The sequence below is a fragment of the Rhodofomes roseus genome (genome assembly GCF_022264815.1).
Source record: "Rhodofomes roseus strain CIRM-BRFM 1785 chromosome Unknown C8Q71scaffold_9, whole genome shotgun sequence".
Lineage (NCBI taxonomy): Eukaryota > Fungi > Basidiomycota > Agaricomycetes > Polyporales > Fomitopsidaceae > Rhodofomes > Rhodofomes roseus.
The window spans coordinates 177,790-204,958 of record NW_025952965.1 but is presented as its reverse complement, the minus strand read 5'-3'; the positions used below and the strand labels follow the sequence as shown (position 1 = coordinate 204,958).

General features: G+C 56.3%; 10 protein-coding genes across 10 annotated transcripts; 5 read left to right on the top strand and 5 right to left on the bottom strand.

Moving 5' to 3' along the window:
• Positions 1-128: 128 nt before the first annotated feature.
• Positions 129-2,307, bottom strand: C8Q71DRAFT_756395 (uncharacterized protein). Its single transcript, XM_047923596.1, has 3 exons — positions 2,141-2,307; positions 267-2,086; positions 129-216 (listed from the first exon to the last, which is right to left on the bottom strand). The coding sequence occupies exons 1-2, from the start codon at positions 2,247-2,249 to the stop codon at positions 336-338; spliced, it is 1,860 nt and encodes a 619-aa protein (XP_047779157.1). The 5' UTR covers positions 2,250-2,307; the 3' UTR covers positions 129-216; positions 267-335.
• A 70-nt stretch (positions 2,308-2,377) lies between these two features.
• Positions 2,378-5,762, top strand: C8Q71DRAFT_756390 (uncharacterized protein). Its single transcript, XM_047923595.1, has 3 exons — positions 2,378-2,845; positions 2,906-3,924; positions 3,984-5,762. Exons 1-3 carry the CDS (start codon positions 2,467-2,469, stop codon positions 5,280-5,282), a joined length of 2,697 nt encoding a protein of 898 aa, XP_047779156.1. The 5' UTR covers positions 2,378-2,466; the 3' UTR covers positions 5,283-5,762.
• Positions 5,763-6,120: 358 nt separating this feature from the next.
• C8Q71DRAFT_580220 (Ribonuclease/ribotoxin) lies at positions 6,121-7,276 on the top strand. The gene is made up of 5 exons (XM_047919490.1): positions 6,121-6,618; positions 6,692-6,755; positions 6,808-6,838; positions 6,894-7,017; positions 7,072-7,276. The coding sequence occupies exons 1-5, from the start codon at positions 6,402-6,404 to the stop codon at positions 7,122-7,124; spliced, it is 489 nt and encodes a 162-aa protein (XP_047779155.1). The 5' UTR covers positions 6,121-6,401; the 3' UTR covers positions 7,125-7,276.
• C8Q71DRAFT_723354 (uncharacterized protein) lies at positions 7,275-8,147 on the bottom strand (the record flags this gene model as incomplete). Its single annotated transcript, XM_047921581.1, has 5 exons — positions 7,275-7,427; positions 7,480-7,863; positions 7,915-8,028; positions 8,080-8,087; positions 8,144-8,147. The coding sequence occupies 5 exons, from the start codon at positions 8,145-8,147 to the stop codon at positions 7,275-7,277; spliced, it is 663 nt and encodes a 220-aa protein (XP_047779154.1).
• Positions 8,148-8,335: 188 nt separating this feature from the next.
• Positions 8,336-13,708, top strand: C8Q71DRAFT_580175 (uncharacterized protein). The gene is made up of 15 exons (XM_047919489.1): positions 8,336-8,676; positions 8,749-8,859; positions 8,913-9,326; positions 9,392-9,619; positions 9,675-10,076; positions 10,140-10,481; positions 10,534-10,739; positions 10,789-11,626; positions 11,678-11,739; positions 11,789-11,984; positions 12,035-12,938; positions 12,991-13,140; positions 13,194-13,359; positions 13,410-13,460; positions 13,512-13,708. Exons 1-15 carry the CDS (start codon positions 8,437-8,439, stop codon positions 13,624-13,626), a joined length of 4,425 nt encoding a protein of 1,474 aa, XP_047779153.1. The 5' UTR covers positions 8,336-8,436; the 3' UTR covers positions 13,627-13,708.
• An 81-nt stretch (positions 13,709-13,789) lies between these two features.
• Positions 13,790-18,759, bottom strand: C8Q71DRAFT_857314 (uncharacterized protein; the record flags this gene model as incomplete). The annotated part of the gene is made up of 9 exons (XM_047927400.1): positions 13,790-14,507; positions 14,567-16,062; positions 16,119-16,945; positions 17,001-17,171; positions 17,223-17,434; positions 17,490-17,595; positions 17,654-17,809; positions 17,869-18,464; positions 18,605-18,759. The coding sequence occupies 9 exons, from the start codon at positions 18,757-18,759 to the stop codon at positions 13,790-13,792; spliced, it is 4,437 nt and encodes a 1,478-aa protein (XP_047779152.1).
• Positions 18,760-19,392: 633 nt separating this feature from the next.
• C8Q71DRAFT_580148 (uncharacterized protein) lies at positions 19,393-20,122 on the bottom strand. The gene is made up of 4 exons (XM_047919488.1): positions 20,014-20,122; positions 19,908-19,965; positions 19,661-19,853; positions 19,393-19,607 (listed from the first exon to the last, which is right to left on the bottom strand). Exons 1-3 carry the CDS (start codon positions 20,069-20,071, stop codon positions 19,724-19,726), a joined length of 246 nt encoding a protein of 81 aa, XP_047779151.1. The 5' UTR covers positions 20,072-20,122; the 3' UTR covers positions 19,393-19,607; positions 19,661-19,723.
• Positions 20,123-20,185: 63 nt separating this feature from the next.
• C8Q71DRAFT_756363 (alpha/beta-hydrolase) lies at positions 20,186-22,763 on the top strand. Its single transcript, XM_047923594.1, has 6 exons — positions 20,186-21,273; positions 21,325-21,570; positions 21,634-21,644; positions 21,701-22,017; positions 22,071-22,143; positions 22,205-22,763. Exons 1-6 carry the CDS (start codon positions 20,262-20,264, stop codon positions 22,625-22,627), a joined length of 2,082 nt encoding a protein of 693 aa, XP_047779150.1. The 5' UTR covers positions 20,186-20,261; the 3' UTR covers positions 22,628-22,763.
• A 66-nt stretch (positions 22,764-22,829) lies between these two features.
• On the top strand, positions 22,830-24,536 carry C8Q71DRAFT_756361 (carbohydrate esterase family 1 protein). The gene is made up of 8 exons (XM_047923593.1): positions 22,830-23,121; positions 23,181-23,299; positions 23,351-23,472; positions 23,530-23,642; positions 23,700-23,966; positions 24,030-24,164; positions 24,239-24,269; positions 24,343-24,536. The coding sequence occupies exons 1-8, from the start codon at positions 22,849-22,851 to the stop codon at positions 24,366-24,368; spliced, it is 1,086 nt and encodes a 361-aa protein (XP_047779149.1). The 5' UTR covers positions 22,830-22,848; the 3' UTR covers positions 24,369-24,536.
• Positions 24,537-24,877: 341 nt separating this feature from the next.
• C8Q71DRAFT_834087 (kinase-like protein) lies at positions 24,878-27,147 on the bottom strand (the record flags this gene model as incomplete). The annotated part of the gene is made up of 11 exons (XM_047926407.1): positions 26,926-27,147; positions 26,697-26,868; positions 26,600-26,639; positions 26,442-26,541; positions 26,304-26,392; positions 26,066-26,245; positions 25,959-26,005; positions 25,733-25,904; positions 25,378-25,601; positions 25,115-25,311; positions 24,878-25,017 (listed from the first exon to the last, which is right to left on the bottom strand). Exons 1-11 carry the CDS (start codon positions 27,059-27,061, stop codon positions 24,878-24,880), a joined length of 1,497 nt encoding a protein of 498 aa, XP_047779148.1. The 5' UTR covers positions 27,062-27,147.
• Positions 27,148-27,169: the final 22 nt, after the last annotated feature.

Here is a 27,169-nt window from a genome sequence, read left to right as displayed (position 1 = left end):
GGCAGGAGCCGTCGAAACGAGTCCGCGCGAGCAGGTCGCGACGCGTCGAAGACGGATAACCGCCCATAACACGGTGCACGTGCACCGCGCAGGTCGCGACACGCTACGGACGCGTTCTCAGTCGACGGGTAGGGTCGAAAGGCGGTCGGCTCATTCGCTCGAGCAAACAAAAACGATACAGTACGAGCAACGCCTACAGGTACACATGGGACAAGGCTGTACCTAGATCATTAGCCGAGGAGTCTGCAGGCCGAAGACGGACGTACGACATTTGCCTTGCTGCTCTGACAGGTGTTCATCCCCTCAGATGCACGTTGACCATAACGCCTGCTATCCTACAGCTCTCCGACCTCCCACGGAACGGGCTCGCCCTCCCAATCATCTTCTCCATCTCCACTCATCCCTTCAGCTCCTTCGCTCATCTCACCTACGTCCCATACCTCCATTCCTTTGGCATCATAGTGGCTCTCGCGCCTACCGTAGAGTACCGCATCCGCGAGCTTTCTCTCCTCTGCCTCGGTCCGCTTATGTGGTGACAAAGAGAGAATGCGCTTCAAGTCGTCCCTCAAGTGCACCTCCACGGTGCCCTCCTTGGCCACAAGAGAATCCACGGAAGGAGAGTCAGGAGGATGCGCGGGGTGAGCAGGCCATTCGAACTCTGGGTCATCCAGTTCGTCGGCAAGTGCGGATGACGTTCTTCTTACTGCATTCCAACTGTGTTCCTTGAGCTTCACATGGCTGTCATCCTCTTCACTATCCGCGCTGTCGTCACTGATTCCATCGCCACCCAGCTGCTCAAGCAGCCTCGCCTTCTTCCGACTGAACACGGCGGCGGCCTTGCCTTTGCCTTTATCGTTCGCGATGCCCGGCCTCGAATGTGTGGTGTCGGCGCGGGGCGGAGTAGGAGGCAGAAACGGTACGTGGTCGATGCTTTTCGTTTCGCGGAGGCCATCTGTGATGTCCATTGTTGTGGGAACATCTCGACCGTCAGGACGGGCTCGTTTGCCAATTAATCGGCCTGCGCTACTGGCGTCAACAGGTCCCAAAGGCGTCTTCCCCCTGGGAAGCGGGCCCTTGGGAGCTGGACCTTTCAGAGGTCCCTTCTCCGACCGCAAGTCATCTTTGCCTGGCAGCATAGCTGAAGGAAGCACCGACTTCCCAGGTCCATTGGATGGCCTCTTGGGCTGCAGGGAAGGGCTTTTGACAACATGGAGAGTGTTGGCGGACGTCATGAGACTCTTGAGTTTAGTCCCGTTCTCCCAGTCGTCACCTTCATCTTCAGAAGATGACGGCGACATGGCTCGTGATCGGGCCCGTTTGTTGCTGAAGCCGTTCGGCTTGGAGGCCGCCGACATGGTCCGTGAGAGGGTGCGGTTGGTGGGCTGCCGCGAGGCCACCTGCGCGGTCGGAAGGACCTCATCGAAGAGGACCCGAAACGACCTACCGCCCGGTGGAGGCTTCATAGGGGTTGCCTCGAGGAATGTCTCCTCTGCGGCCCCGACAGTATGCTGGGTGTCATCATCATCGCTGTCTAGAAGCGTGCTCGAGAGGTTGAGCGCGCGCTGAGAGCCGACGCGTGCCCTCTTCTCTTTGACAGGAGAGGGCGAAACCGGCTCTCCACGGAGACGCTTGCGAGCGCGGGTCACGGCGGATTTGCTGGAGGGGGTGCGCGCAGCAGAAGGGGAATGGGAGGCCTGAGAGACCTGTATAAGGGGAAAGGGATCCGGGGAGGGGCTCCGACGCGGGGCAGAGGGCTTTGGTTTCGTAGATGACTTGTTCTTGGTAGGAGTCGTAAATGGGTTGAAGTGAGGGGCGTGTTCTGATAGCTTCGTTGATGAAGCCGCAGATGGCGAGCCAGAATCCGCTGACCGGGGCTTCTTCTTGACAGGAGAAAACGGATTTGTGGTTTGTATTGGTGGGTCGACCTTGACGGCGCGGGCCTTCGGCAGCAAGGAGGACGTGGATGGACGGGTACTCTGACGCGACTGCGATCTGGGAGGCGTAGATGAACGCGCGGGGGGCGGCTTTGCAACGAATGACGATGTGGCCGATTTGGACACAGACTTGTAGAGTTTGTATTTGGCAGCTGCAGGGGCGTCCGAGGTCAGGCTCGGAGATGAAGGCTGAGGGGACGACGTACCTATGGCCGGCTGGTCCTTGATCTCCTCGACAGTCGGATTACGAGAATGCTTGCTCCTGAAGTCGCGTTCCCATGCCTTCAGTTCCGCGCGAAGGACAGCAGCGTCCATGACAGAGCCGAGCAAGGATGAGCGATGGACGCGTTTGGCGAGAGAGAGCGCGCGTGGACGCGTTCGGGGGAGCACGTGGCCACTGCCTGAAACGATGTGAACGCGGTCGCGAAGCCCGGGCGCCTGGCGGACAGTACCCATGCTCGACCGCCTGCAGCCAGTGCAGTGCGCCCTTCGCTAGCCTCACGTTCTCTGCCCTTGCCCTCCCGCCGCCGTCATGGCCCGCAGTGGACCAATCATGTACGTATACAATCACCTCGATGTCCTCCAAAACCACCCGGACGCAGTCGCGGATCCGGACTTCCTCGATTATGTAGGCCATGAATTTGACTATCCCGACCGTAACTACCCGCCGCGTGGGTCTGCGTCGTCGCCTCCTCCTCCGTACCAGCCTATATCTTATCCACTGCCCTCGCCCTTGCCTTCCCCTGCATTTCCTGTCCACTCGACTACGACCGCTACGATCGCGGACGCGCGCCTCCACCCCGCCCCGCTGCACCAACTTCATGACCGTTCCTTCTCGCCTGATCCTCGCGACAATCCGCACTTCATCATGACCGCCAACGAACAGTTTCGTGCTGCTCCAGCACCCCCTCGTGAGTTGCACCTGCTCTCTCTGCCTGCACTCCACTGACTTCACTCCGCGTGGTGGCTAGCGCGCGAGCCCACTTCCTTGCGACAGATCCCGCCATCCCTCCAACCAGGCCGTGCCCCGATGTATCATTCGTCAAGTTCGACACACCATAGGCAGTCGCGATCAACTCCATATGTATCCTCGAGCCCCCCGGTCCCGCCGAAGGATTATCATCTAGCCCCTCCACGACAAGCCGGACCGCCCCCTCCTTTGATGTCACAGCGCATGATTTCCGCTTCGTCTATGTTTCCTCATCATGCCGTGTGGCAACCGCCTGTTTCGTATGCCTCCAGTGCAGAGTCAGGTTCGAGCACGAGCAGCCACTCCTCTTCCCTACAACATACGCCTGGAGCGTCCCCGCCATCATCGACCGTTTCTTCGCCTCGCAACTCCTCTGTACCAACAACACCATCCGCATCTTCAGCCAATCTACCCAGGGAGGATAATACACCGTCCGTCCCTCCCGTCCCAGCACCGGCCGAGGTTCCTGTACCGGTTACGGCGCCTCCAGCCCGTGTCAATCCTCCTCCTCGGACCTCCTCCGTCGGCCTTCCCCGCTCTCGCACTCCTGCTCAGGCGCCGGTGCCTATTCCGGGTACGAGCGCCGACTTACCGCCTGCTACGACGGCTCGCCCACCTCGACCCTCACACAACCATTCCGCTCCAGAACTTCATGTACGACCCCCGCCGCCTCCCACGCTCGTGCGATCTGCTACAGTGCCATCTCCAGCACCAGTGACAAGCCAACCCCAATTGCCCAACAGAAGCCTGTCTCAGTCACAGCCTGGCGATCAACCACAGAGAGGCCGAAGCAGGGAACAGCAGCCCGGCCAGGCCGTGAAACGGCAGCGCAGTAGGCGCCCGAGTATTACCGCGCCGCGCGACCTGGACCGTATCGACGAACTAGACGAGACGGACCCGCGTGGCGTTGCGTGGCACCATGAGAGTCCGTATGAGCTCGTCACACGTTCGCTCAGCCAGCGGAGGAAGGAGGGGGATGGCCATGGCGCCGCCTCTAGGAACGACGGTTCGGACAGGCCGGTACGTGTTTGCCATTTCGTGATTCATCGTGGACCTGACGTCACCTCTGACTCTCGTAGCGTCTCCAGAAGAAGCCGAGTACGATGTCCTTTAGTGTTGAGCCTGGACAAATCTTCCCTTCGGGCGCCTTGTATCAGGCTATGCAACCCCCGTATCGACCGCAAGCTCCTGTGGATGCGAATCACTCCCCTCCATTCAACCCATATAGCCAGGATCAGCCTGCTTACACGCCTGGGGCCCCGCCTTTGCCTCCCACAGCGCTCGCTTCCACTGAGACAGGGAAGCTCAGGAAGACACCTTCGCGATCTCAGCCTGTGTCTCAGCCAGCCACACAGGGTTCACCTCAGCAGTTACCTGGACCGTCCAGGGCTCATCGTGGACTGCCTCCACAACTAGCTCCTGTTGGCCCACTTCCTCAGCCGCCAACCGCTGCCGTGCCATCCCAGCCCAGCGACCCCGTACGTCCGACGCTGCAGCAGTGGCCATCGCAACGATCCCACGTACGGTTCGAGTCGCCTTCGAGGCCTGAAGTACGACCTCCGTTGAAGCAGGGTTCGGTAGACGAGGCGTATAACGGCATTGAGATACCAAGGCCTCCGCCTCCGCCTGTTGCTCAGAGTGCGTTACCCCCACAGCAGCCTCTGCGTCCGCCCCAAGCGGCTATGCCTCCGCCTCCGCCCCCACCCCAGTCGAGACCATCGTCAATGTACATGACATCGTCCCAGAACGAGTCGGCGCTACCCCGTCCCGATATCCCTCTTCCTCCGCGCCGCTCCCAGTCACAGGCACCGCTACCGCCGCGTCATCGGCCTAAGCAGCTTATCATGCCTACTCCCCTGCAGCCCCTTGAGGACCAACGCAAGGCTGAGGCTGCTCGGCTAGCACAGCTACACAGGGCGCAGGCGATACCCCAGGGTAGACATTTGGAGGAGGGCCCACCCAGGCACGGAGACATCCACGCTCACGGCGGACGGCATATGTCACATCATTCCATGTCGCATCGCCCGCCGCCTATCGCGCAAGGTCAAGAGAGCACGAACCTCGCGAGGGCCGCTAGCCAAGGACAGAACAGGCCACAGTCTGTATCTATCTCTGCCGGACCGAAGGTCTTGCGCAAGCGATCTGTTAACAATGCATCCACACCTTTGGTTGGGCCCGAGATGGCTCCGTCGAACGCTGCTGCAGCGATGTTCGCGGCCCGCGTCGTCGGTGACAGCCAGCACGGCAGGGCAGTCGAGCGTGTCACGAGTGGCGTGTGGATGAGGGATCGCGTAAAAGAAGAGGAGATCCAGCGCGAGCTTGCGAGAGAACCAAAGGTTGCAAGGAAGCTGAGCAAGCTGACGAGGAAGCTACGGTGAGCCATGGTATTCATGGTGTCGAGTGAAACCCCGGAGCAATGTTGGCGTGTTGCTGATCTGACTGCCGAGTCAGCGGTGAACACTACTCCCGTCATATTTGACTAACGACTTCACGTTTTCTGCCCTTCTGGTCTGCCATTATAATCATGCAATCCCTGCTTGTGTTTTATGACCACGGACTTGTTTCGTATCTTGGGCTGTTGTCGCCATTTACTAATACTTTACATCTCGTTGCAAGTTACGGATACTCGGTATGCTCATCGTATCTCCTGTCAATGCTATAGAACACGCTCCTGTTGTAATCGCCAATGTCTTCCGCTCTGTAGCATCGCTGTAACCACCCCTCGCTTACTTACTTGCAGTGTTACGTTGTGGACTGTTGATCCGCTCTAACCTCTATGTACTTGTATGTCGTTGCAATTGCATGTCATTGTACACTGTTACGAATCACCGATACGTGAATTGTAGCGGTGCACTGATGCTCAACTCTATCGGTTTCGCCACGCTCATAAGCTGTTACTGTACGTCGACGAGGTGACCAACAGAGTATCATACCTATATACATAGACACGGTAGCCACGTCGGAGCGCTACAGGTGTATTTCCCGAGGAGGAGGAGGTACTTCGTGTAGTGACTAGTCGGCCAAGGCTGAGCAAGTCACGCAACAATGTACTATATGGAACTGCCAGGAGCGAATGATAACGAATGCATGCTGATATATCGTTCTACACATGGTCGGGGATGCGTATCAATCACACTGCGCCCCACATGCGGCGCCCAACCCTGCATAATTTCGTAAGTATCAGACATGGGACTCGGCGAAGCTGCATCCACCTTGAGCATATATCGGCGTGCGATGTGACCTCGTGCGGTAGAACGTAGTGCACATGCTCCCATAGCGATGTGGTATGATTACAGAAGGTATACCATGTGCTGAAGAATGAGTGCGCCAGCATTCTTCCTACCGGACGTTACAGATATCGGGAGGCAGGGCTTCGGAGACGCTGTCGTCGCTAAGGCTCGAGAGAGGAAGCGGCGCGCAAACGTGCTTGCGGGGCGATCTGACCAGTCGCACATGCACCCTGAAGCACAACTGTGCGTGCCGAGTAGGGTGCCCATATGTTCAAACGCGGATGCAATTCCAATGTAAAGAGACATATAAGAGACTGGCTGTCGTCGGGCAACCACAACGAGCCTAGCCTTGCCTCACTTCGCAACCTTTCCTCGGTCCTAATGAAGTTCTCTGCGGCCTGCATTTTGCTCTCGGCGCTCCTGGTTAGCTGCCAGGCGGCAGGACTCGTCGCAAAACGTCAATCCAGCGGATGCACCTGCGGTGGTCAGTGCACCACATGAGATGTAGTCTATGTCATTGGACTGAACGATTACTGAACCCTCACCGACACATATAGGCAACTCATACACCTCTTCCGATATCAAGGACGGCATAGAGGCTGCAAAGGACGGAGGTTCAGGGTAAGTAGTCGCATGATCTAAAGTGAGACGTACCCTTACCTAGTTCCTGTAGGGACTACCCTCATCAATACCATGACTATGAGGTAAGCAGTACTTCACCTCAACGCCCGGCGGTGAGCCCACAGAGATCGCATACAGGGCTTCGACTTCCCGTCATGCAGCGGAACGTTCTACGAGTACCCACTCGAGTCTGGGTCCGCTTACGACGGCGGTAGCCCGGGTGCTGACCGTGTCATCTACGATGATGACGGTGATTTTTGCGGTAAGACCTAAATGTCGAATCGTCGATTCCCATTCCTGAGTTCTCGCGCTCTAGCATGCATCACCCATACCGGTGCTTCCAGTAATGACGGATTTGTCGAGTGTTAGATACCTGCACAACCATGCTGTACTCTTCTGCATACTATCGCACCATTGGCTGGCAAAGAACCTAGTCAGAAATCATATCGCATAAGGCAGTATCAACGGCGTCACCGAATGGCAGACTCGACAGCAATGCATGATGATACAGTGGGGAAATCAGTAGCGAAGACGGAACATGAACTGGAAACTATACTGCTTGGTGTCTGGGTCCCAATGCGACCAGTTCCAGTATCCGGCGTCGTCCGACTCATCCTCGATTTCTCGGGCGGGGATACGAAACGCAATCGTCTCGTACGGCTCCGCTGCGACCTTAGAATGATGAAGGATGAGCTCGGGAAGATGTAGTGGGATATGGACTCACAATTAGGTACTGATAGGCTTTATTTGGCGGCTCTCTCTTCTGCTCCCAAGCACTCATGAACCGTCTCCTGGGGATCACGCCAGGCTTGATTTGTGGCAAGTGCACCTGCACCATCATTCCTTCTTTTCCCGTGTCCCTGTCACGAACTTTCGTGACGCGGTAACCGGGGCGACCAATCTTTAAGAAGACTTTTCGCTGCACATTACTTTGAGCAGGTGCGATCATCAGCTGTGTCTCCTTCAGGTCGCGCGCGGCACGCCGGGCGAGATTGGTCTGATGCTTTTTGCCTTGCGTGTGCGCAAGGTATGAGCCCTCGTTGGTATGAAGGGTGAGACATAGTCGGCATTCCAAAGAACCAAGGTGGTTGCGGAGGATGTATGGGTCCTACATAGCCGTCATGAGAGTTCCCTGAAACAACAGCACAGTGAGACGTACCTTGGCGAGATCAATAGTCTCAAGAGCTAGCTTTCTCAAACGTTCCCTCCTATCGACATTCGTCTCTGAAGCACCGGCAACACCGCCACCTCCGAACTTGGAGCCGACTCGATTCTGCACTCGATGAGCAATCGTCGCTCAGCATGGCATGTACAAAGACTATACCTGGTAATCTGTACAGACAAATCAGCATGTTACACTGAATTTCAAGCAGCGAGCCTTTCCTCACCCATGCTGAATGATCAATGGAAAGAAATGAAGACGGCTCGTGAGTGACGAACGCAGGGATGAACGTGAGGACGATGAAGCGCTCGTCGAGCCCGAGGACGCGTCTGACTTGGCGCCGGATCGTGCGCAGATCTAGATCTTCCCGGTGGCTGAAATTTTGGCTCGAATTACATGCACTCGGTCGAAGAGCAGTGCTTCTTCCATCTCCAGCCGTGCAGCAGGGCGGATTTCTTATTCAAAACATCCTCCAAGCCTCAAGCCGACTCTGCCATTTGCTCTAGTCCTGCTCGAATCATGGCTGCTCACAAGAAACGCGCTCTGGAGGACGCGTCTGTGAATCCTAAAAGCAAGAAGACCAAGACCGAGAGCGCGGCATCGAAGGACAAGGGCGCTGACGTCCATGCATCTACCTCGTCAAATGTTGTGGTTGGAGAAGTTGATTTTCCTCGAGGCGGCGGAACAAGTTTCACTCCGTTAGAGGTCAAGGCAATTCGTGCCGAAGCAGCCAAGGAGGCAAATGACGAGCTATTCACCGTAAGTCGCCGTATTGGCGGGACAATCCAATCCTCTCGTACCTTGAATATATGCTCACACATATACTGCTAGGACAAGACGGAAGAACGTAAGAAACGGAAGTCAGCCGTACCAGCCTCTGGGAAGAAGGCAGCCAAAGGGGAGAAGGGAGATGCAATCCGTGTCGAGCATTTGAACTATAAGGTGCGACAAATGACTCTCTCAAGTCACATTTTAACTCATCGTTTGGGTATCAGCGAGTTGCTCCAGGAATGAAGGTCCTTGGGCAAATTGTGTCTATACAGCCTCTTGCTCTCATCATCTCTCTACCCAACCAACTATTCGCGCATGTCCCTATCACAGAGATATCCTCTCAACTCACGTCCATGCTTGAGGCAATGGACGAGGACGATGCATCCTCTTCATCCGACGGCGAAGATGCAGCGGAAGGAGTCCCAAAGCCCCGGGTTCCCGAATTATTTCAAGTTTTCCGCGTAGGACAGTACGTACGTGCTGTCGTCTCAGCTGTCCACGCGCCCGGTACCACGGATCCTACTGGTCTTTCTCGAGCTCGAGACGAGATACAGAAAGCAAGTCGTAGAGTCGAGCTCAGTCTCGTACCGAGCAAAGTGAACGACGGCGTATCGAAGACCGACCTTCGCACTGGCTTTGTGTGTACACATATTCTTTATGTGAAAGGAATGGATGGACTCATAATGACCTTGCTTCAACCCAGACGCTTACTGCGGCCGTCAAGAGCAAGGAAGACCATGGTTATATTCTCGATCTCGGCATCTCCGATGTTTCCGGTTTTTTGTCCTTCAAGGACGCCGCGAAGGGACCCTTCGACGAACCTAAGAATCTTCACATCGGCGGTCTACTGGACGTCGCTGTCACAAAGACGTCTGGAAATGGCAGGACCTGCAATGTCACCGCCGATTCGGCGACCTGCAGTACCTCATCGGTTTGTAGAACTGTACTCTTCACGATTGTCGCTCTGACGCGACATGCCACTTTAGCTCACAGAAGTGACGAGTGTAACCTCCATCCTTCCTGGCACCCTGGTGCAGTCACTAATCACTGCCGTGGTCCCTGACGGCCTCAATTTGCAAGTTCTGGGGTACTTCGGTGGCACAGTTGACCAATATCACCTTGCACCGGGTGACCCAGAACAGAACTACAAGGTCGGACAAAAGGTCAAGGCCAGGATCCTCTACGACATCAATCCTTCTAGCCCGCCTCGATTTGCCTTGTCCTTGGCAGAGCATCTCATCCTGATGGCTCCAAAGAGCGTGGCAGGATCTAGTCTCCCGGATGTGTACCCCATAGGGACCATGTTGGATGCGGTGAAGGTCATCCGTGTCGAAACTGCGCGCGGATTAGTTGTAGAGGCATCGGACGACGTGGAAGGTCATGTCCATGTGAGTGCACGAACTCGACTTGAGACTAATTGACGTCTGTGGACTTACGTATGATCGTTCCAGATATCTCAAGTATCGGACGACCACGTCCCGTCCCTGTCAGCATCGTCTGGTCACTGGAAGATCGGAACCGTGCACAAGGCTCGTGTCACCGGGTACTTCCCTTTGGACGGATACCTGCAGCTCTCCTTCCGGCAATCAGTTCTCCAACAGAAGTTCCTGCAGGTCGGCGAGGTGCAAGTCGGCGAGGTTATCAAAGGCACAGTCAAGAAACTGACGGACTCAGCGTTGTTCGTATCCATCTCGGGCACGGTGGACGGTGTCATCTGGCCAAACCACTACGCCGATATTCCATTGAAGCACCCTCAGAAACGCTTCAAACCTGGCGGGACTATTAAGTGCCGAGTACGTGGTATCGATGTGACATTCAATACTGCGTATTCACTCTCGCAAATAGGTCCTCGTTGTCGACCCGGAACGTAGACGGATTGTCTTGACTGCGAAGAAGACACTAATCGACTCTACTCTACCGATAGTGTCGGGGCTTGAGGATGCGAGGGAAGGGCCCATTACCCATGCAGTCGTCTTCAAAGCTTCAGACAAGAGCGTCCAGGTCGAATTTTACAACAATCTGAAGGCCATCGTTCCGGCGCGTGAAGCGAGGTTAGTCCTACCACAACAATATGTGCTTGTCGGGCTCATTGTTCGACAGCGAGACCGCGGTTGGTTCTCTGTCTGAAGCGTTCCCGGTCGGCAAGCCGGTGAAGGTTAAGATTCTCTCTGTTGACAACGAGAGTTCTCGCATCCTTGCCAGTATTCGACAGGCAGCGCCGAACTTCAAGGCAGCCATCACGGACATCAGCGGCGTCGAGATCGGAGACTCTGTTGAGGGTGTTGTTGCTGAGATACAAAAGGAGAAGGTCGTTGTGATCTTGCAACCGACGCAAGTCCGCGCCCTACTCTCGCTCAATAACCTGGCCAACAAGCGGGGAGTCTCCGCGGCGCAGCTTCGGGCGTCATTGAAGGTCGAAGAGAAGCTGCAGGAACTCGTTGTCGTATCCCGGAACCCCGACAAGGGAATCGTACTGGTTGCTACCAAGCCTAAGGAGAAGGATGTCTTGCTGCACAAGAGTTCGCTGAGTCTGGATACGATCCAGGTTGGTCAGCTTGTCGGTGGTCGGGTAATTCGTCACGGGCGACAGGGCGCCCTCGTCAAGTTGACGAACACCATTTCCGGCACACTTCACCCCACTGACGTTTCCGACGACTATGAATCAGGAGCACCCTTCCCTCCCGTTGACGCTATATTGAAGGCAGTTGTACTCGCCGTCGATAAGGAGAAGCGGCAGCTGACATTGTCCACTCGACTTTCGCGCATGCATCCCGACCAGGACAAGACTGTCGTGGACAAGGAGATCAAGGATCTGAATAATCTCAAGGTCGGCGACACTGTTCGCGGATTCGTCAAGAACGTCGCGGATCATGGTCTTTTCGTCATGCTTGGTCGTAACATCGACGCGCGCGTTCAGATCAAGGAACTGTTCGATCAGGTAAGGCGCAGTGCATCATGCACGTCCAATGGCTGACAGAATGCTTTGTAGTACGTGAAGGAATGGAAGAATCATTTCTCTGCGAATCAGCTTGTCAAAGGACGTATTCTGAGGTGGGTTCTATGGCCCAGTGTCTGCATATGCGGCTAATAAGCTTGATAGCATCAACCGCGAGAAGAAACAGGTTGAGATGTCGTTCCGTTCCGGTGATCTTCAAAGAGACATGCGTCCCAGTGTCACTCTTGCCGACCTGGCTGAGGGCCAGAAAGTCGACGGCCGTGTTAAGAAAATCGAAGACTACGGTATCTTCGTCGAGATCGAAGGCTCTAAAGTCAGTGGGCTGTGCCACAAGTCTGAGGTAAGTGGGTCGCCATGACACTCTGTTCGTCACTCATCCGTCGCGTTCAGCTCTCCGATAACAAGGATGCGGACGTTACGTTAGCCTTGCGAAGCTTCCGCGAAGGCGACCATGTAAAGGCTGTCATTCTCTCAATCGATACCGAGAAACGACGAATCTCTTTTGGTCTCAAACCTTCCTACTTTGCCGAAAGTGACTTCGAGATGAGCGAATCTGAGGAGGACGCCCAAGAGGATGGCGCCGATGACGCTCTTGGAGTTGTAGACGATGAAGATGCAGAGATGCACGCGTTGGACGTGGCACACTTGGACCAATCTGCATCAGATGAAGACGACTCCGACGATGAGTCCCAATCCGATGCTGATCAGGGTGTCATGGACGTTGACATGAACATCGACGCCGACGATCGGCGACGCAGCTCTCAGGCGAAGACAGGCACCTCAAATGCTCTCTCATTGTCGCTCGATCTGAAGGAAGGCTTTCAATGGACGACTTCCCAAGACCTTGAGTCCGACGTTGGCATGTCTTCATCAGACGATGACGAAGACGATGGACAGGAACGCAAAAAGAAGAGACGAAAGCGTAAGGAGATCGAACAGGACCTCACAGCGGACATGCACACAAAGGTCCCGGAGTCCAACTCTGACTTCGAGCGAGTCCTTCTCGGATCACCGAATTCTTCTTATCTATGGATCCAGTATATGTCTTTCCAGTTGCAGATATCCGAAGTGGATAAGGCACGAGAGATTGCCAAACGGGCGCTGCGAACCATCAACTTCCGCGAGGAGCAGGAAAAGCTCAACGTGTGGACTGCTCTGCTCAACCTCGAGAATGTCTACGGGACCGACGAATCCCTCGAAGCGGCGTTCAAGGACGCGGCGCGGCACAACGACTCCAAGACGATTCATCTGCGCATGGCTGCCATCTTCGACCAGAGCGGCAAGTCTGAGGCAAGTACTTGTGTCTCATGTCGCGGATTATCATCACTCATGTGCACGATAGAAAGCTGAGGAGATGTACAAGCGCACTTGCAAGAAATTCGGGCAAAGTTCGAAGGTCTGGACTCTCTTTGGAGAACACTACCTGAAGCGGGGCAAGCTGGAGGAGGCCCGTAAGCTGTTGCCGCGTAGTCTGCAGAGTCTGGAGAAACGGAAACGTGAGTACTCTGCAGTCCTGAAGTGATCCCATTTACCGAAACTCCTTTTGCAGACCTCAAGACGATCTCGAAGTTTGCCCAGCTTGAGTACAAGTTCGGTGATCCAGAGCGTGGCAAGACAGTATTCGAGGGCATTGTCGACTCCCATCCGAAGCGATGGGACCTGTGGTCTGTTTACATAGATATGGAGGCAGGACAGGGCGACATAATGAGCGTGAGGTACGTCACTTTCGCCTCCGTGTCTTCGTCTCTCCCTGACGTCCTTCAAGAAACATACTTGATCGGGTGCTCTCTCTCAAGATGACCAGTCATAAGGCGAAGTGCGTATCTGTCGCTCACAATGTGACGGTGTAACTCATCACTCGATGCAGGGCGTTCTTCAAGAAGTGGCTTGAATTAGAACGTCGTATTGGTGACGAGGAAGGTGCAAATGCTGTCAAAGCGAAAGCTATTGAATGGACCCAGCGCGCTGCGGGGTCGTCATGAGCGAATTAGTACAGCATTCATATTCGAAGCGCTAGTCTAATATTTTACCGAGGAATATACCACGAGACAGCAGTTGACAGAGTAGCCTAGAGTGAGATGTGCGAAAACAAAATCGAGCGGTAATGAGTGACTAGGGTATATGCAAATAAATACCAAATGAGTGTCATGAACGGGATCTCGTACGCTCATGTCCCGGTGAATTCGAATCATAGTCCATGAGAGGCCGCCGATTGCTCATCGAGCTGGCCAGCTGTCGTTGCCAGTCATCCAGCTGGGTCGACAAGTGCTCAAACGCCATAGCGTTTTCTGAACTAGACGTGCTCACCGGTCGCTCTGAGACACCGGAGATTGGTCGTCCATGACCAAACGGAGGCTGATCCACCTCTAGTAGGAGACCGATTTTATGCTGGAGCTGCTCGTTCTCCCGCTTGAGCGTCGTGTTCTCGTTGCTGAGCTGCTCCAGCAACGTTTCATCGTGGCCACCACGAGCGATGACCAGCGAATTTTGTAGTCGCTCGACGTCTTGCTCGAGCTCCTCGATGCGGGAGAGTCGCTCGTCAGACTCGCGTTGAGATGCAATGACGTTGTCTCGCATGTGTTCGAGATCGCGCTCGAGGGCGTCAATGCGTTCGCGAAGCTCCCGGTTATCGTTGTTCAGACGTTGAACTTGACGCTGGGCGTCTGTGAGTTGGTTCCGCAAGAGCTCGTGGCCATCGTCTGATGAAGGCGTGCCACGGCCGTTCATGCCCCGGACACGAGAAGAGGCTGATGAACCGGGCTCGATGCTTGATCCTCGATCAAGCTCCGACTGGATGCTTTGGTTGAGGGCCTTCTGTTTGGTTAGCTCGTCCTTCATCTTGCGCATCATTTTCTCCGTCCCCCTAAGGCAATCATAGTCAGACCGGGTATATATTAATTAGACACTCATAAATGTGCTCACTTGACGTAATGCACCGCAAGCTGATAGTCCTCCTCGAGTTGCTGCAGACGAGCCTTGTAGCTCGCTTCAGTTTCGTCGAGTTTACGTTCAGCCTCCAGAACGCGAGCCTCAGAGCCGCTGTCTACGCCGTTCTGACGCACGGGGCTTCGAGACGCACGCAGCCGCTCTAACTCAGCCGACAACGTGTCCAGCTGCGTCTCCGCTTCCTCTTTCTGCCGCAAGGCAGATTGTAGATCACGCTCCGTCATCTCCTGCAACCGCATCGCTTCTGCCAGCTTGTTCTCGAGATTTGCGAGTCGTGCTGGTGACACGCCTCCTGAAGGGGAGGGCAGATCTTCGCCTTCGGCAACGATACCGTGGTCGGCCAAATACTTCCGGAGCGTTCCGTGTCGTATTGTCGCAGTGGAAGCCTCCTTGATGTGCGCAAGGAGTTCGGTATCTTTCGCGAGGAGATCCTTGCGTAGTCGACCACCCTCCGCCAGTGCGTTCGACAACTGCATCCGGAGACCAGCAATCTGAGAACGTAAAGACAACGTCTCTGAGTCGGCCTCCTGCGCCTTGCGGCGCTCGCGATTGAGCTCCGACTGTGTCTCATCAGCACGCCGCGTTACGTCCCTCAGCATGTCGCGTAGCGACGAGATCTCGCGCTGCAGCGCCTCAACCTTCTCCGCATGGCCGCGAGCGAGACGATCCTCATCACTCCTGAGGTCACGATGAGAGTCGAGCAGCTCGCCTAAGCTCCCGGTGGTGACGGCACGAAGCGCGTCCGCCTCTTCCCGAGACTTTGCCCACGAGTTCTCCAGCTCCAAGATGCGCACGCGAGCATTCTCGGCCTCTGTCGTACGTGCTTCCAGCTCGCCTCGCAGGTCCGCTAAATCCGCCTCCAGCTGGGCCGCCTGGTCGCGCGCACGAAGGTGCTGGCGATCGACTTCTGTAGCACGAGCAGATGCGGCCTCCATGGCCCCACGCGCCTGCTCCAGGGTACGGATATGCTGCTCGTGCGAGAACATGAGCTCCTTGAGCTGAGTCTCAGCCCTCAAATGGTCCGCCTCGCGTTGCTCGATGATGGAACTCTGCTCAAGGAGGCGAGTAGCATGTTCCCTCAGAGCGGATTCGACGCCGGTGTGCTTCTCCTGTAGTGCCATGTATGCCTCCGAGCTGCGATCGTGCGACTGGGACAGCAGGTCGGCGCGTCTGAGGGCGTCGTCGGCCCGAGCCTCGGCCTGCTCCGCGATCGTGGTCTGCAAAGCAAGAGAATCGCGCAGCTCCCTGATCTTTCGCTCTCTTTCGGTGGCCTCAGCCATAGCCGACGAAAGCTGCCGCTCGAGCTCGGCCGTGCGATCTCGCTCTGCACGGGCGATGTCCGCTCCAGAACCACTCTCCATCGCAGCGACCTTCGCGCGATAGAAAGCAGCCTCCTGCAGAGCACTAGCCCGGATGCCTTCAGCCTCCTGCACGCGCACCGACGCTGCGTGAGCCTGCTCCATGAGGTTTGCCTGCCCAACACAATCAGCATGCGTGGAACATCAACCATCAGCATAGTTATCCTCACCTGCAGCTTCGCATGCAACTGCTTGAAGTTGACAATCATCTGCGCGACCTTCTGGCCGTCGATGTCGTCTTCGTCCGCACTTGCAAGTATGTCACCCTCGGACTGGTCGTAGATGAAGCCTGAGCGCGCCGCCTTGGACAGGGCCGCGCGCATCCAAGCATCCCGCTTTTTCATCGCCTCCACCTCGGCCTCCTTCTGCTTGAGGTCCCGAATGAGGTCGGCCGTCACGTTGCCAGTCGACCCCTTGCTGTACGGCGAACCGTTGGGGATAGGCGAGCCAGCTTTGGCAGAGTAGAACGCATCCGTGGGTGCCCTGCTCCTGTCAACGTTCGGGGATGGGCTTCGCCCCGAGACACCGTTCCTGCTCATCATCGCAGTTGCCATACTTATGGGCTCCTGACCATCGCCAGGGCCAACAGGAGATGTCGCACGACTGGCACCGGCGTAAAGCTGTGGGCTCTTCGCACGGCCTTGACCTTGGTCTGGCGTACGCGCACGCTCGTGCACATCGGTCGTGGAGTGCTCAGGACTGCTGTCGCCGCCGTCCATCTCATCGTTGCCGCGCCTTGGCATGACTTGGGCGATACCCGACAGAGACTGTTGAGTCATGCCATTAGGGGTCCTCGATCGCGCGTTCGGGGGAGATAGCGCTCTGCGGACCTCTTCGACATCGGACATCTGTTGCTCGGGGGATATTGGTCGGCTGCCATTGACAGACGCGCCAGGAGCCGCTTGCGGACCTGTAATCGAAGTCTTCCGGGTAGTTGCTCCACCATTACTAGGAGTGATCGCGTTTGATTTGTCTGAGCTGGGATACTTGATATGCTCTGCAAAAAACGCAATCAGTATAAGGCATTCTATGAAGCTATCACGAAGACGTACTCGTATCCAAGACGTGAATGAGAGTCGGGTCATCTGACTTAGCCGGGTTTCCGAGAGATTCTCCACCCAAGCCTCCAAGTACGAATACGCGAGACCCCATTGATGCCATGGCATGCCCAGAGCGAGGAGTAGGCGCGGGGCCCATCTTCTGGAACATATACCAACGCTGGTCTATACTGGTGTCAAAGGAGGGTCGTGATTGACTATATCTGTGGTACTCACTGGAGATCTTGAACGCGCCCAGATCACCAAGGTCTTTCCCGTCAACACCTCTACCGCCGAACACATACACGACATCGTCGACCAGAGCAGCAGCATGACCTTCTCTTGGAGACGGGATGAAGCCTATACACGTTAGTTCCGACCACGTATTGGTGATGGTATCGAAGACCCAAGTGTCGTTGTAATGATATTGGCAATCAGTGCCGCCGAAGCTAGGGATGCCGTTAGGTCAGAACAGTGATCTTGATCAATCAAGGGCTGACTGACAGGAAGATCTTGTTCTCAAAGGTCACGCAGGCGTGCCCCGTCCGCTGTGCGGGCCGTGGCGAGCCTTCCGCGGGCTCAACAAGTTCCCACTGAGCTTTCGTTCGGACTGCAGAAAGTTGAGCTCAGTCCGGGCTAAGTTGCTAGTGACTTACGAGGCGACTTACGAGAATTGAGATCGAACGCCCAGAGGTCGTTCAAGAACTCGCCATCCACTTGGCCACCGAACACGTAGAACTTGGATCCGACCATGGTGACAGCATGACCATATCGGCCAACGGGAGCAGGGCCATATGTCGCTACTCGTGTCCATTCTCGCGAAACTGAACGCCGCAGACGACATTGAGTACGTAGTCGCACAGTGACGACGGACGAAACGCACCAAGGTTCAGCAGATACAACCCATCATCCTGTTTATCGCCAGGCTTTGCCTTCCCATTCGTCTTCGTATCACCACCCCAGACGATAAGAACACTCCCAACAAGCGCGCTTGCATGTCCGACGCGAGGGCTTGGCACCTCACCAGCCGTCTGCAGGAGTGTCGCTGACAAATCCCGTGTCGATAGCAGGTACAGGTCATTCCTGACGGTCTCCTTGACAAGCCCACCAAACAGGAATAGCTCGCCTGTCGCGGTGGCCGTCGCAGGCAGCGCGTGGCCGTACCGAGGGAAGGGTGATGGTGATGGGTTCGTCGGAGGAGCGACTCCCGGCTTCGGGATGGTGACTGGAGGTGGAAGTTGTAGCCGACGCTGTGACCATGGATATGCTGGTCGCTGCTGCTGCTGTTGGGCCTGTTGGGCCTGCTGCTGGCCAGATGGACCTTGAACGGAGGGCTGCGGTGCGGCCTGCTGTAAGCCCATAGGACTGCCATTGACGGAGTCTACGTTCACACTGCCGTTGCGGCCCTGGCGCTCGCGCTGGACTTGCGGGGGCACGCCATTCATGACAACGTTCGGGCTGCCTCGCCCATTGAGGCCGCTGCGCGTTTGCGTTAGAAATGGGTTGGGCTTCCGGAACGACGACATGGAGTGCAATGCGAAAGAACGTAAGGACGTAAAATGATATGAAACCCGAAGCGCGGATATAGCCCTGCCACGAAACGCGGATACGACGCTCACCTCTCGTAGCTGGACTCCTTCGCGAGCTGCTTCGCCGGGCCCTGGGGAATCGACGGCTGCTGGAGCTGAGCTAGAGCGGCGCTGGGGCTTTGGACGACAGCGACGTTTGCAGGCTGCGGCGGGGGATTGTGCTTCTTCCGTGAGAAGAAGGACATTCTTCTGGATCTGGTACCAAACAGGGACTGTATGGCGGCAGAGGGCGCACGGTGCGCACGGCGAAGAGAGGTCGGTGGTTGAGAGGAGGGGAGGAGGACAGGACGCCGACGAGGATGCTCAGCAGGCCCGCCTGAATGAGCGGTGGACAGAGCACTCGTACCTGGCCTTCGCGACGCGCGCTTGCTGGCAACCGCCTCGCGCTGATTCCGTTTGTGTCTGTTTGCCCGTTGTCCCGCCGGCGCCTACGCCTTCCAGCGGCACCGACTCCTACTCCCGCATACTTCGGGGCGAGAGACTCTAGATTCACTTTAGACTTTTCAATCCATCTATTCGTCTCGCAATGGCTATCGCGCTGCACCCTGGACACAGGTGGGCGCAGAGCCAGATGGTCGGTCCTCGCCGCAGTGCGGCAGCTCCAGCGCTGCATACCAGCTGACATATTGGGAGCAGTCGCGTCTCTGGATCGCCGAGAGCATGCACCCAATCTACATATACACAGACCAGACACTGGAAGGTCTTTCTGAGACATATTAGCCAGCAGGGCCAATCTCGTGTGACACTGTGCTATTCAGACGGAGGACAGCCGTTGAGCTTAAGCTCTGGTAACGTTACAGCAGAGTAGAGATGTCGCAAAGATACCCCTGGGGGATACGGCGTTGTCTGCGTGGGCGACGTCCGAGCTTCGGAAACCCCGTACGCGGGGAAGAGGCGTTTAGTGTTGGGATAGCACCATCCAATGTTGAGCTCGTTCCCTCGCGAACAGCAGACCCGTCTATGCTTCTCGTGCCTGAGACTGACTAGACACGAGCCCGACACGAGCAGTCCGGGAGGCTCGAATGCGGGATTCCTGCCGCCGACATGAATGCCCTTCTCACACGAGCAAGTGAAATGGATGCTCACACCGAAACACATGGGGGACTGCACGAGACCTTCGCCGCATCGATGCACCGCGGTCACCAAACTTTATTCATTCCAGGTGATGATATCGGCCGTTTCTTCACTGTCATGGTCGCGTTTCCGGTGGGCCATGAGACGATCACGGTTAGGAAACAGTCTATTGCACTTATCGAGCGCACAGATGTATATAGGTGTCCTGTAGCATCGTTCCTGTCAGAAACATCAAGGCTGCATAAGCAACATTGCTTACTCGTTAGGGTTCGTTACTCGAGCGACGCCAGTCTCCAGTTGCGCAGGTGTTGTCGTGACTGGGACGTATGTCAGATCCTGCTGTGGGAATGATATTGAGCGCGCACCATCCTGAAGCGCAGGCGCAGAGGGCAGTACAGAAGGCAAGCTCGGCTGCTGGCTCATACCGAAAGACGACCAGACGAGGAACAGATGCGACTCTCAGGCGACTCGGTGCAACAGCTCGAAGGCCAGACGCGCGACGCGAGTAATATTCGCGTGACGTCACAGCCGTGACCACGCGTCAGTGCTCCTCGTCCGCACCCGCTGGCAGCAGACTGGGCCAGAGGCTGCCAGAGGCCAGTCCGACAGCCATATGGACCGCTACGCCCCGCACAACGGCACCGAGCCCTCTTCCCGCAACACCGTCACCTCCCGCTTGCACTCTCTCTTTTCGTCCCAGCAGAGTCGCAAGGACACGCAGCAAGACATGAGGCCGCCGCGCGCACCAGCCGCCGCGGGCGCCCGAGCGGGCTCGGGGTCGCGGACACACTCACGACCGCAGAGTCTGACTTTCCCAGTGGCGGGACCGTCTCAAAGTCATACGCAGAGCTCGGAGAAGCCCCACCCTGTCCTTCGCTGGATATCAGGCAAGCACTCCTCATCCAAATCCCTTTCGTCCTCCCCAGCACCTTCCCCGACCCGTTCATCTCCTGTTGATACCCCCTCCTCCGGCTTGAGCACACCATCCTCCGCCGTCTCTGCATTGGTGGACGCCTTCAATGACAACCCTCTCCTCATTCCCGCACACCATACGGGCTTCAACAAGTCCTCCTCATCTCTCGTCTCCTTGCCTACACGCCCCGAGGCTGCTCGCCTCCCTCCACACTTCCGAGCGACCCGCCCACCACGCTACCTGTCCGAACTCACAAGGACCACATTACCCAGCGCCTCGATATCACCGCCCTTGCAGCCATACGACGAGGAGGCATTCCAGAATCCGGTACGGTACACCGACCCTTTTGCCCCAGATCAGCACCACGATGCGGACAGGGAACGGGACCTAGACATTCTATACAGTCCTACGCCGAAGCCTCTAGCAATACCGCACTCGCCCGCTCGCGCGCACTTAGGGCGGCAGCGCTCTGGTACCATGTCGACGTCGTCTACGCAGTCTTCCCTGGATACGCTTAGGTCGATACACGAACGAGGTCGGAGTATACACACGGCATCGCCGCCGCAGCTGAAGATTAGCCTTCTACCCGATTCGCTGAAGAACTGGTTCGGCGGAGAGGAGAGCGTGGATAGCAAGGCCATGCATAACATGTTGAGCGAAGAGGACCAGCGAGGGAGCAGGCAGGCTGAGAGGGAGCACATAAAGAAGAAATGTAGGTTAAGAGTGGGAAGGTGCTTCAGCGTACTCACGTAGCTATTAACAGACTATGGGCCGAAGAACCCTGTCGTGTTCTGCCACGGGCTCCTCGGCTTCGACACGGTCACCGTCGGGCCCTCCATTGCGTCTCTACAGGTCACCCATTGGCGAGGCATCAAGGAGGCGTTCGAAACGAATGGCGTTGAGGTCCTGATGACTCGCGTACCTGCGACCAGCACGCCCATTGACCGGGCGAAGGTACTCTGCGAAAAGATCAGCGAAGTCTACCCTGGGCGGAGCGTACACCTCATCGGTGAGCATAGGCTCGCCTCGTCACGCTAGAGTGCTCATGCAGACCGTAGGGCTCGCGACATAGGTCACAGCATGGTATGCATCTGCACCTTGTTGCTGTCCATTCTAGTCTAACTAACACATTTCCACAGGGTGGCCTTGATTGCAGATACCTAACAACCCATCTCACCGACCGGCCCTTCAAGGTCCTTAGCATTACGACCATCTCCTCGCCGCACCGGGGCTCCTCGTTTGCGGACCATTTTCTCTCGACGATCGGCAGGGACCGGATGCCGTCCGTCCTTTCACTGCTTGACCTTCTTCCGAACGGCGGAGGCGACGGCAAGGCGTTCGAGTTTCTGACGGTGGAGAACATGGCGAAGTTCAACGAGGACACTCCGGACGTGCCCGGGGTGAAGTACTTCAGTTGGGGCGCGACTTACGACCCAGGGTTGATTGACACATGGAAGTGAGTATCGCTCGTAACGAGCCGTGCCCAAAGGTGCTAAGCTTTGATTCTAGATGGTCACATACCGTGGTCTTGGAGAAAGAGGGCCCTAATGACGGGCTAGTCTCACTCAAGTCAGCCAAATGGGTATGCTTTCTACTGTTCGTTCCATTCTGTGTTTCTCTTGTAACTGAGACGTGACGCGCAGGGAACGTACCTCGGCACACTCGAAGGCGTGAACCACCTCGATCTGATCGGCTGGGTGAACACTGCGCGCTACAAGTGGGCAGAGATCATGGGACGCGAGGTCAAGTTCAAGCCTGTCACGTTCTATCTAGGCATAGCCGATCACCTGGCGAGGGTGGTGGAGGGACAAGGACAAGAGGAAGGTGCCGGCACGAGCGGAGAAACGCGGGCAGCGGGAGAGGCAAGCGACGAGGGTCGGGCTGCCCCGGGCGCGACAGCAGGAGAGACGAGTGAAGAACGGGAAGAGCGCGAGGAGATCCGGAGGGAGGGCGAGCGCGCCGAGATGGCGGATAGTCTGGGGAAGGGCGGTTCGTTGGTTCGCGAAGGCAGCGAGACTGCGGAGAGGAGTGCGGGGGAAAGGGACGGACAGTCTGGGGAACGGTGACACAAATTGGCGGAAGGTACAATATAGGTATCATCTTGGATAAGGGACTTCACAGCGCATATCCAGTCTTGCTAGCAACTCACGATGCACACGACACGATGTATGGTAGTTCCGTATAATGCACATAATATCTGGAGCTCTCTACGCTATGCTGTACGACCGGGAGGAGGTCGGGGTGCCTGTGGCGGGGATGATCAGATGAGGCGATCGGGTGATCAGGCATGGGAGGAAGAAAGAACGGGGGCTGGTCCGGACATGAAGTCATCATCGATGTCCCCGGTCATGCTCGCCCCGTTCCGTCCGCGAACCCGTCTCACTTTCTCAGCTCGCGCGCTGCACTCACCACATCCCATCCTCTCGCTTCCTTATCCCCGCCCGCCGCGAACACCCTGCGCGCACGCCTGACATTCCAATTCAGATACGGTATGAGCGCCCTCGAGAAGCTATCCAGCAACAAGGCCTTTGGCGGCGAACTCATCAAGTACAAGTTCAAGGTGGGTGGCTTGTGCAGGCAGTCGAGGGCCGTCTGAGCCAGACCTTATCTGCCGCGCAGAGTACCGCCCTCGGTGGGCTCGACGCCAGGTTTAACCTGTTCCTGCCCCCTAACGCGGCCAATGGCAAGGTCCCCATCCTGTATTACCTCTCGGGATTGACCTGCACGGAAGACAATGGGTACGTCTGTTACGGCAATCGTATCGCATATGGTGCTGAATTGCAATATAGTGCCCAGAAAGGGAGCTTCCTCGGGCCCGCGTCTCAGGAAGGGATCGCCATCCTGTTCCCGGACACCTCCCCCCGTGGCGCGGGCATTGAGGGTGAAGACAACGACTGGGACTTTGGTACTGGTATGTAATGTAGCCTTCGCTTCGGTGAGGCCACAGGCTAAGCTGCATTCCGCAAAGGCGCCGGCTTCTACCTGAACGCGACGAACCCGAAGTATGCTAAGCACTACAACATGCTCACCCACGTCACCGTCGAAATCCCCGAGGTCATTGAGGCGTCCGGTCTTCCAATCGTATGTCAACTCAGCCGCTCAGCGTGTCGCGAGTCCTCACACTGCCTTGGTTCACAGGACACGACCCGCCAATCAATCTTCGGGCACTCTATGGGCGGACACGGCGCGCTGACACTCTACCTCAGTTCTGTGCTGAATGGGCAGAAACAGTTCCGTTCCGCCTCCGCCTTCTCGCCAATCTCGAACCCCACCAAGTGTGCATGGGGCGAGAAGGCGTTCAAGGGCTACCTCCAGGGCGGCATCGAGGAGGCCAAAGAAAAGTACGACGCGACGGAGCTGATCGGCAAGACGAACAGAGAGCCGCTGCACGTCCTCATTGACTACGTCAGTCGCTTCCCCGGCTGCGCCGTGTGGTAGGATGGATGCTCACAGAGGCTCGGTGTGCAGGGCACGGGCGACAACTTCTACCAGCAGGGCCAGCTGCTCCCGGAGAACTTCCTGAAGGCTGCGCGCGACGCTGGGTACGACGAGGTACAGGTGCGGGTGCGCAGCCAGGAGGGCTACGACCACAGCTACTTCTTCGTGCGTCTCTCCAAATCCCCCTCACGGCAATTCCTCGGTGGTGCTGACCTCGCCCTGGCGCGTGCTTCCCGCAGATTTCGACCTTTGGCGCGGATCACGTCCATTGTAAGTCTGATGATGACAGTCGTGCTCTTCTTGTTGCGCGGGCACTGATCAAATGGGCTGGCTTGGCTTGCAGTCCATGCAAACTTCCTCAAGGCGTAAGCGGTCGGCGGACCTGCAAGGGTGCTGCGATGCGGAGTAAGCAGAGCGAAGGAGGAAGGGTAGGAAAGTGTAGGATCCACGAAGAAGACATAACCTTGTATTACGGATGTACTCATACCTGGGGGGGCCGAAACTGTATCGATGTCAATCTCCGGTGGTTCGAGCTTCCCTTTCGTGGCACTCGCAGCGCGTGAAGTCTGTCGGACTGCCCGGATAGTCCATATTAATCGAACACGCCATCAATTCACATGAAATAAGGGTATGTTTTTACATGGCACACTGACACCGATGAGAGGGTAGCAATGGCGTTTTGGCAGTGAGGATGCGACAGAACAATTGCGTATACATGACGGAAGGGAAGGCATGGTCGGATGATTCTTGCCAGGAAAGACCGGAGCAGAACGTCGGCACAGCAAGGGCAGGGGCACAGCACCAGAAAAGCTTCAAGGTCCGCAGTGTTGTCTGGTTCGTTGTGGCGCCCGCTGAGTGAGGAGGGACTCGTTGCGTTCTCAGCTGGATCCGATTCGCTCCCGGTAGGCGGCCTCCAGCTCGGGCAGTTCACGGCTGAACCAGTCGCTCCTCAGAGCAGAGTGTACCGTAGCGCGGTCCAAGGGATCATAGACGAGCAGATTGCCGCAAAGCATTCGAGCTAGAGGTCACCCGAAAAACTCAGCATGCGAGTGACATAAACAGCGGCTTCCTGGCGGCCGTATCGTTGAGTGAGTGTGTAGCAGTGAAGTGCGTACCGTCAGGGATAGAACTCCATATGTACGACGGAAACTCGACCTCGCCATGGACAATGCGCTTCTTCACCATACGGTCGCTTTGAACAGACGTCTGCGAGAGATCGCCAAGTTGGGAGTGGTCGAAATCCTCCGAGGGTCGATATGAGTACCAGGTTGACTCTCCGTCCTGCTTGTCGTAGTCGAACGGGTGGCCACCGCTACATTCCCGTGAGTGTGACGCAGGATGAGTCGGACAATATGATCCGCGACATAGGACCACTTACGCGAGCATGATGTACATGATAACCCCCGCTGACCAGCAGTCGGCCGGCATCCCAACATAGCCCAGGTGTTTGTGGTCTAGGGCCAGGATGCCTTCGGGAGGGAGGTATGACACTGTACCGCAGACGTTGAAGGTCTCTTGGTAAGCCTTTGGACGAGCCAACCCGAAGTCGGCGATCTGGATCCGAGGATAAGGTCCCGGCGTGTAGAGAAGTATATTTTCGGGCTTTGGCGTGTTCAGTTAGCATCCGACAACAAGCTGCACGCTGCGCCGAAACGACGGTACATCGTACGCACCTTGAGGTCTTGAACGTGAGATGTGAAAACTGTCCTGTGGCTCTGTCATCTAAAGACAACGCGCGGTCGAAACATACCACGATGAGAAATCAGTCGGTCATGAAGGTACTTGAGCCCCTTGACAAGCTGGAACATAATGTATTTGGCTTCGCTTTCGCACAGCCGGGAGTCTTCGTGGCCGACTATGTACGAGAAGAGATCGCCTCCGGTGCACAGCTCGAGGAATATGTGCCTGCGAGTATCGCCGATGAATTGGTTAGGAGCGCACATGATGATTCTTACTGACACAAAGTTATTGTCATGTCTGGCCGCCCAGACACGGTTGATGTTCGGCTGCGATTGTAATGTCAACAGCAGGCCGATGGAGGGGCGCGAACATCCTGGGAGACTCACATGGTCGAGAGAAAGGAGAATATCGACTTCCTTCATCACTTTGTCGACCTTGTCCTTACTTTTACGTTTGATTGTCTTGCATGCGGCTTGCCTAGATGCTGACGTATCCATGGCTAGGTGCACAGTGGCAAAGCTTCCACTCCCAAGGCAATGGCTCGTGACAAGATAGCGACCGATGCGCTGTAAAGGGAAACCGCTTTACCCGTCTGATGTCGCATCTGAGGTTGCGACAGCATACCTTCGTTTTGAGTGACGGATTCCTGGGAGGTGTTGGGTCAAATATATTCGCCTTTTGCGGCGACTTTTGCGTGTGTATGCATTCAAACTCTGCATATATGCGTTTTCAATGGCCGCCACGGTTCTCATGAGTACTCACTCTGTGAATGCGGAATCTGGATGGTATCCCCATCCATAAGGAGAATCGACGTTTTACGAATTTTGTGCCCGTTGAGCAAAAGCCCATTGGTAGAGAGATCCTTCCAGACCGTCGATCGACCTTGAATACAATACCTTCCATATATGACTGTCGCTTACCGAACATGACACCAGAACTCCACCGTTGCTGGGTCGGACGCTGTAGGAAGTCTTGGGTGAATAGATCGCGACGAGCTCCAAACGGGGTGGCGCTCACGCGTACAGCTTGCAATGAATGCCAGAAGCCACGATGTCGGGTACAACATACGAGCTGCGATTACACCGTGATTGGATACGACCGAAGGGTAGCGAAACGAACGCGGGGCTAGGCACATACCATGAAGGGTGTCGGCCAATAGTCAGCGGTCGGTCGATGCTCAACTCCAAAACTATGGAAGAGGCGTAGAAATTAGCATCCGTTACTTCTTACATGCGCTGGTATCTACCTTCTCTACGACCTTGCTTGTTGACGGTCACCAGTCTTGCGCATATACTCGACGAATTAATCCATTCAGCAGGTGTGGGAGGCGAAGCAGACCAGTCAATCAGCCCACACATCGCGGAAGGAGTAGTAGACGGCATCTTCAACTGTATGATAAGAAGAGCAACCAGCCTTATGTCAGCTACCAGCAAGTAAGTTATCACAGAGGTGACGAGAGGAGGTGAAGATGCGGGCGCTCTGGACGCGTC

Bases quoted from the DNA above. Each gene is read 5' to 3' on its own strand.
- C8Q71DRAFT_756395 (XM_047923596.1), bottom strand. From the start codon at position 2,249: ATGGACGCTGCTGTCCTTCGCGCGGAACTGAAGGCATGGGAACGCGAC. The intron at 2,087-2,140 runs GTACGTCGTCCC...ACGCCCCTGCAG, and splicing joins CAAGGACCAGCCGGCCATAG to CTGCCAAATACAAACTCTAC.
- C8Q71DRAFT_756390 (XM_047923595.1), top strand. From the start codon at position 2,467: ATGGCCCGCAGTGGACCAATCATGTACGTATACAATCACCTCGATGTC. The intron at 2,846-2,905 runs GTGAGTTGCACC...CGTGGTGGCTAG, and splicing joins TGCTGCTCCAGCACCCCCTC to CGCGCGAGCCCACTTCCTTG. The intron at 3,925-3,983 runs GTACGTGTTTGC...TGACTCTCGTAG, and splicing joins ACGACGGTTCGGACAGGCCG to CGTCTCCAGAAGAAGCCGAG.
- C8Q71DRAFT_580220 (XM_047919490.1), top strand. From the start codon at position 6,402: ATGTTCAAACGCGGATGCAATTCCAATGTAAAGAGACATATAAGAGAC. The intron at 6,756-6,807 runs GTAAGTAGTCGC...TAGTTCCTGTAG, and splicing joins GCAAAGGACGGAGGTTCAGG to GGACTACCCTCATCAATACC. The intron at 6,839-6,893 runs GTAAGCAGTACT...GATCGCATACAG, and splicing joins ATCAATACCATGACTATGAG to GGCTTCGACTTCCCGTCATG.
- C8Q71DRAFT_580175 (XM_047919489.1), top strand. From the start codon at position 8,437: ATGGCTGCTCACAAGAAACGCGCTCTGGAGGACGCGTCTGTGAATCCT. The intron at 9,620-9,674 runs GTTTGTAGAACT...ATGCCACTTTAG, and splicing joins CGACCTGCAGTACCTCATCG to CTCACAGAAGTGACGAGTGT. The intron at 13,461-13,511 runs GTGCGTATCTGT...CACTCGATGCAG, and splicing joins ATGACCAGTCATAAGGCGAA to GGCGTTCTTCAAGAAGTGGC.
- C8Q71DRAFT_580148 (XM_047919488.1), bottom strand. From the start codon at position 20,071: ATGAGCCAGCAGCCGAGCTTGCCTTCTGTACTGCCCTCTGCGCCTGCG. The intron at 19,966-20,013 runs GTGCGCGCTCAA...CATACGTCCCAG, and splicing joins TGCGCCTGCGCTTCAGGATG to TCACGACAACACCTGCGCAA. The intron at 19,854-19,907 runs GTAAGCAATGTT...ACGATGCTACAG, and splicing joins CGAGTAACGAACCCTAACGA to GACACCTATATACATCTGTG.
- C8Q71DRAFT_756363 (XM_047923594.1), top strand. From the start codon at position 20,262: ATGGACCGCTACGCCCCGCACAACGGCACCGAGCCCTCTTCCCGCAAC. The intron at 21,274-21,324 runs GTAGGTTAAGAG...AGCTATTAACAG, and splicing joins GGAGCACATAAAGAAGAAAT to ACTATGGGCCGAAGAACCCT. The intron at 22,018-22,070 runs GTGAGTATCGCT...CTTTGATTCTAG, and splicing joins GGGTTGATTGACACATGGAA to ATGGTCACATACCGTGGTCT.
- C8Q71DRAFT_756361 (XM_047923593.1), top strand. From the start codon at position 22,849: ATGGGAGGAAGAAAGAACGGGGGCTGGTCCGGACATGAAGTCATCATC. The intron at 23,300-23,350 runs GTACGTCTGTTA...ATTGCAATATAG, and splicing joins ACCTGCACGGAAGACAATGG to TGCCCAGAAAGGGAGCTTCC. The intron at 23,967-24,029 runs GTCAGTCGCTTC...CTCGGTGTGCAG, and splicing joins TGCACGTCCTCATTGACTAC to GGCACGGGCGACAACTTCTA.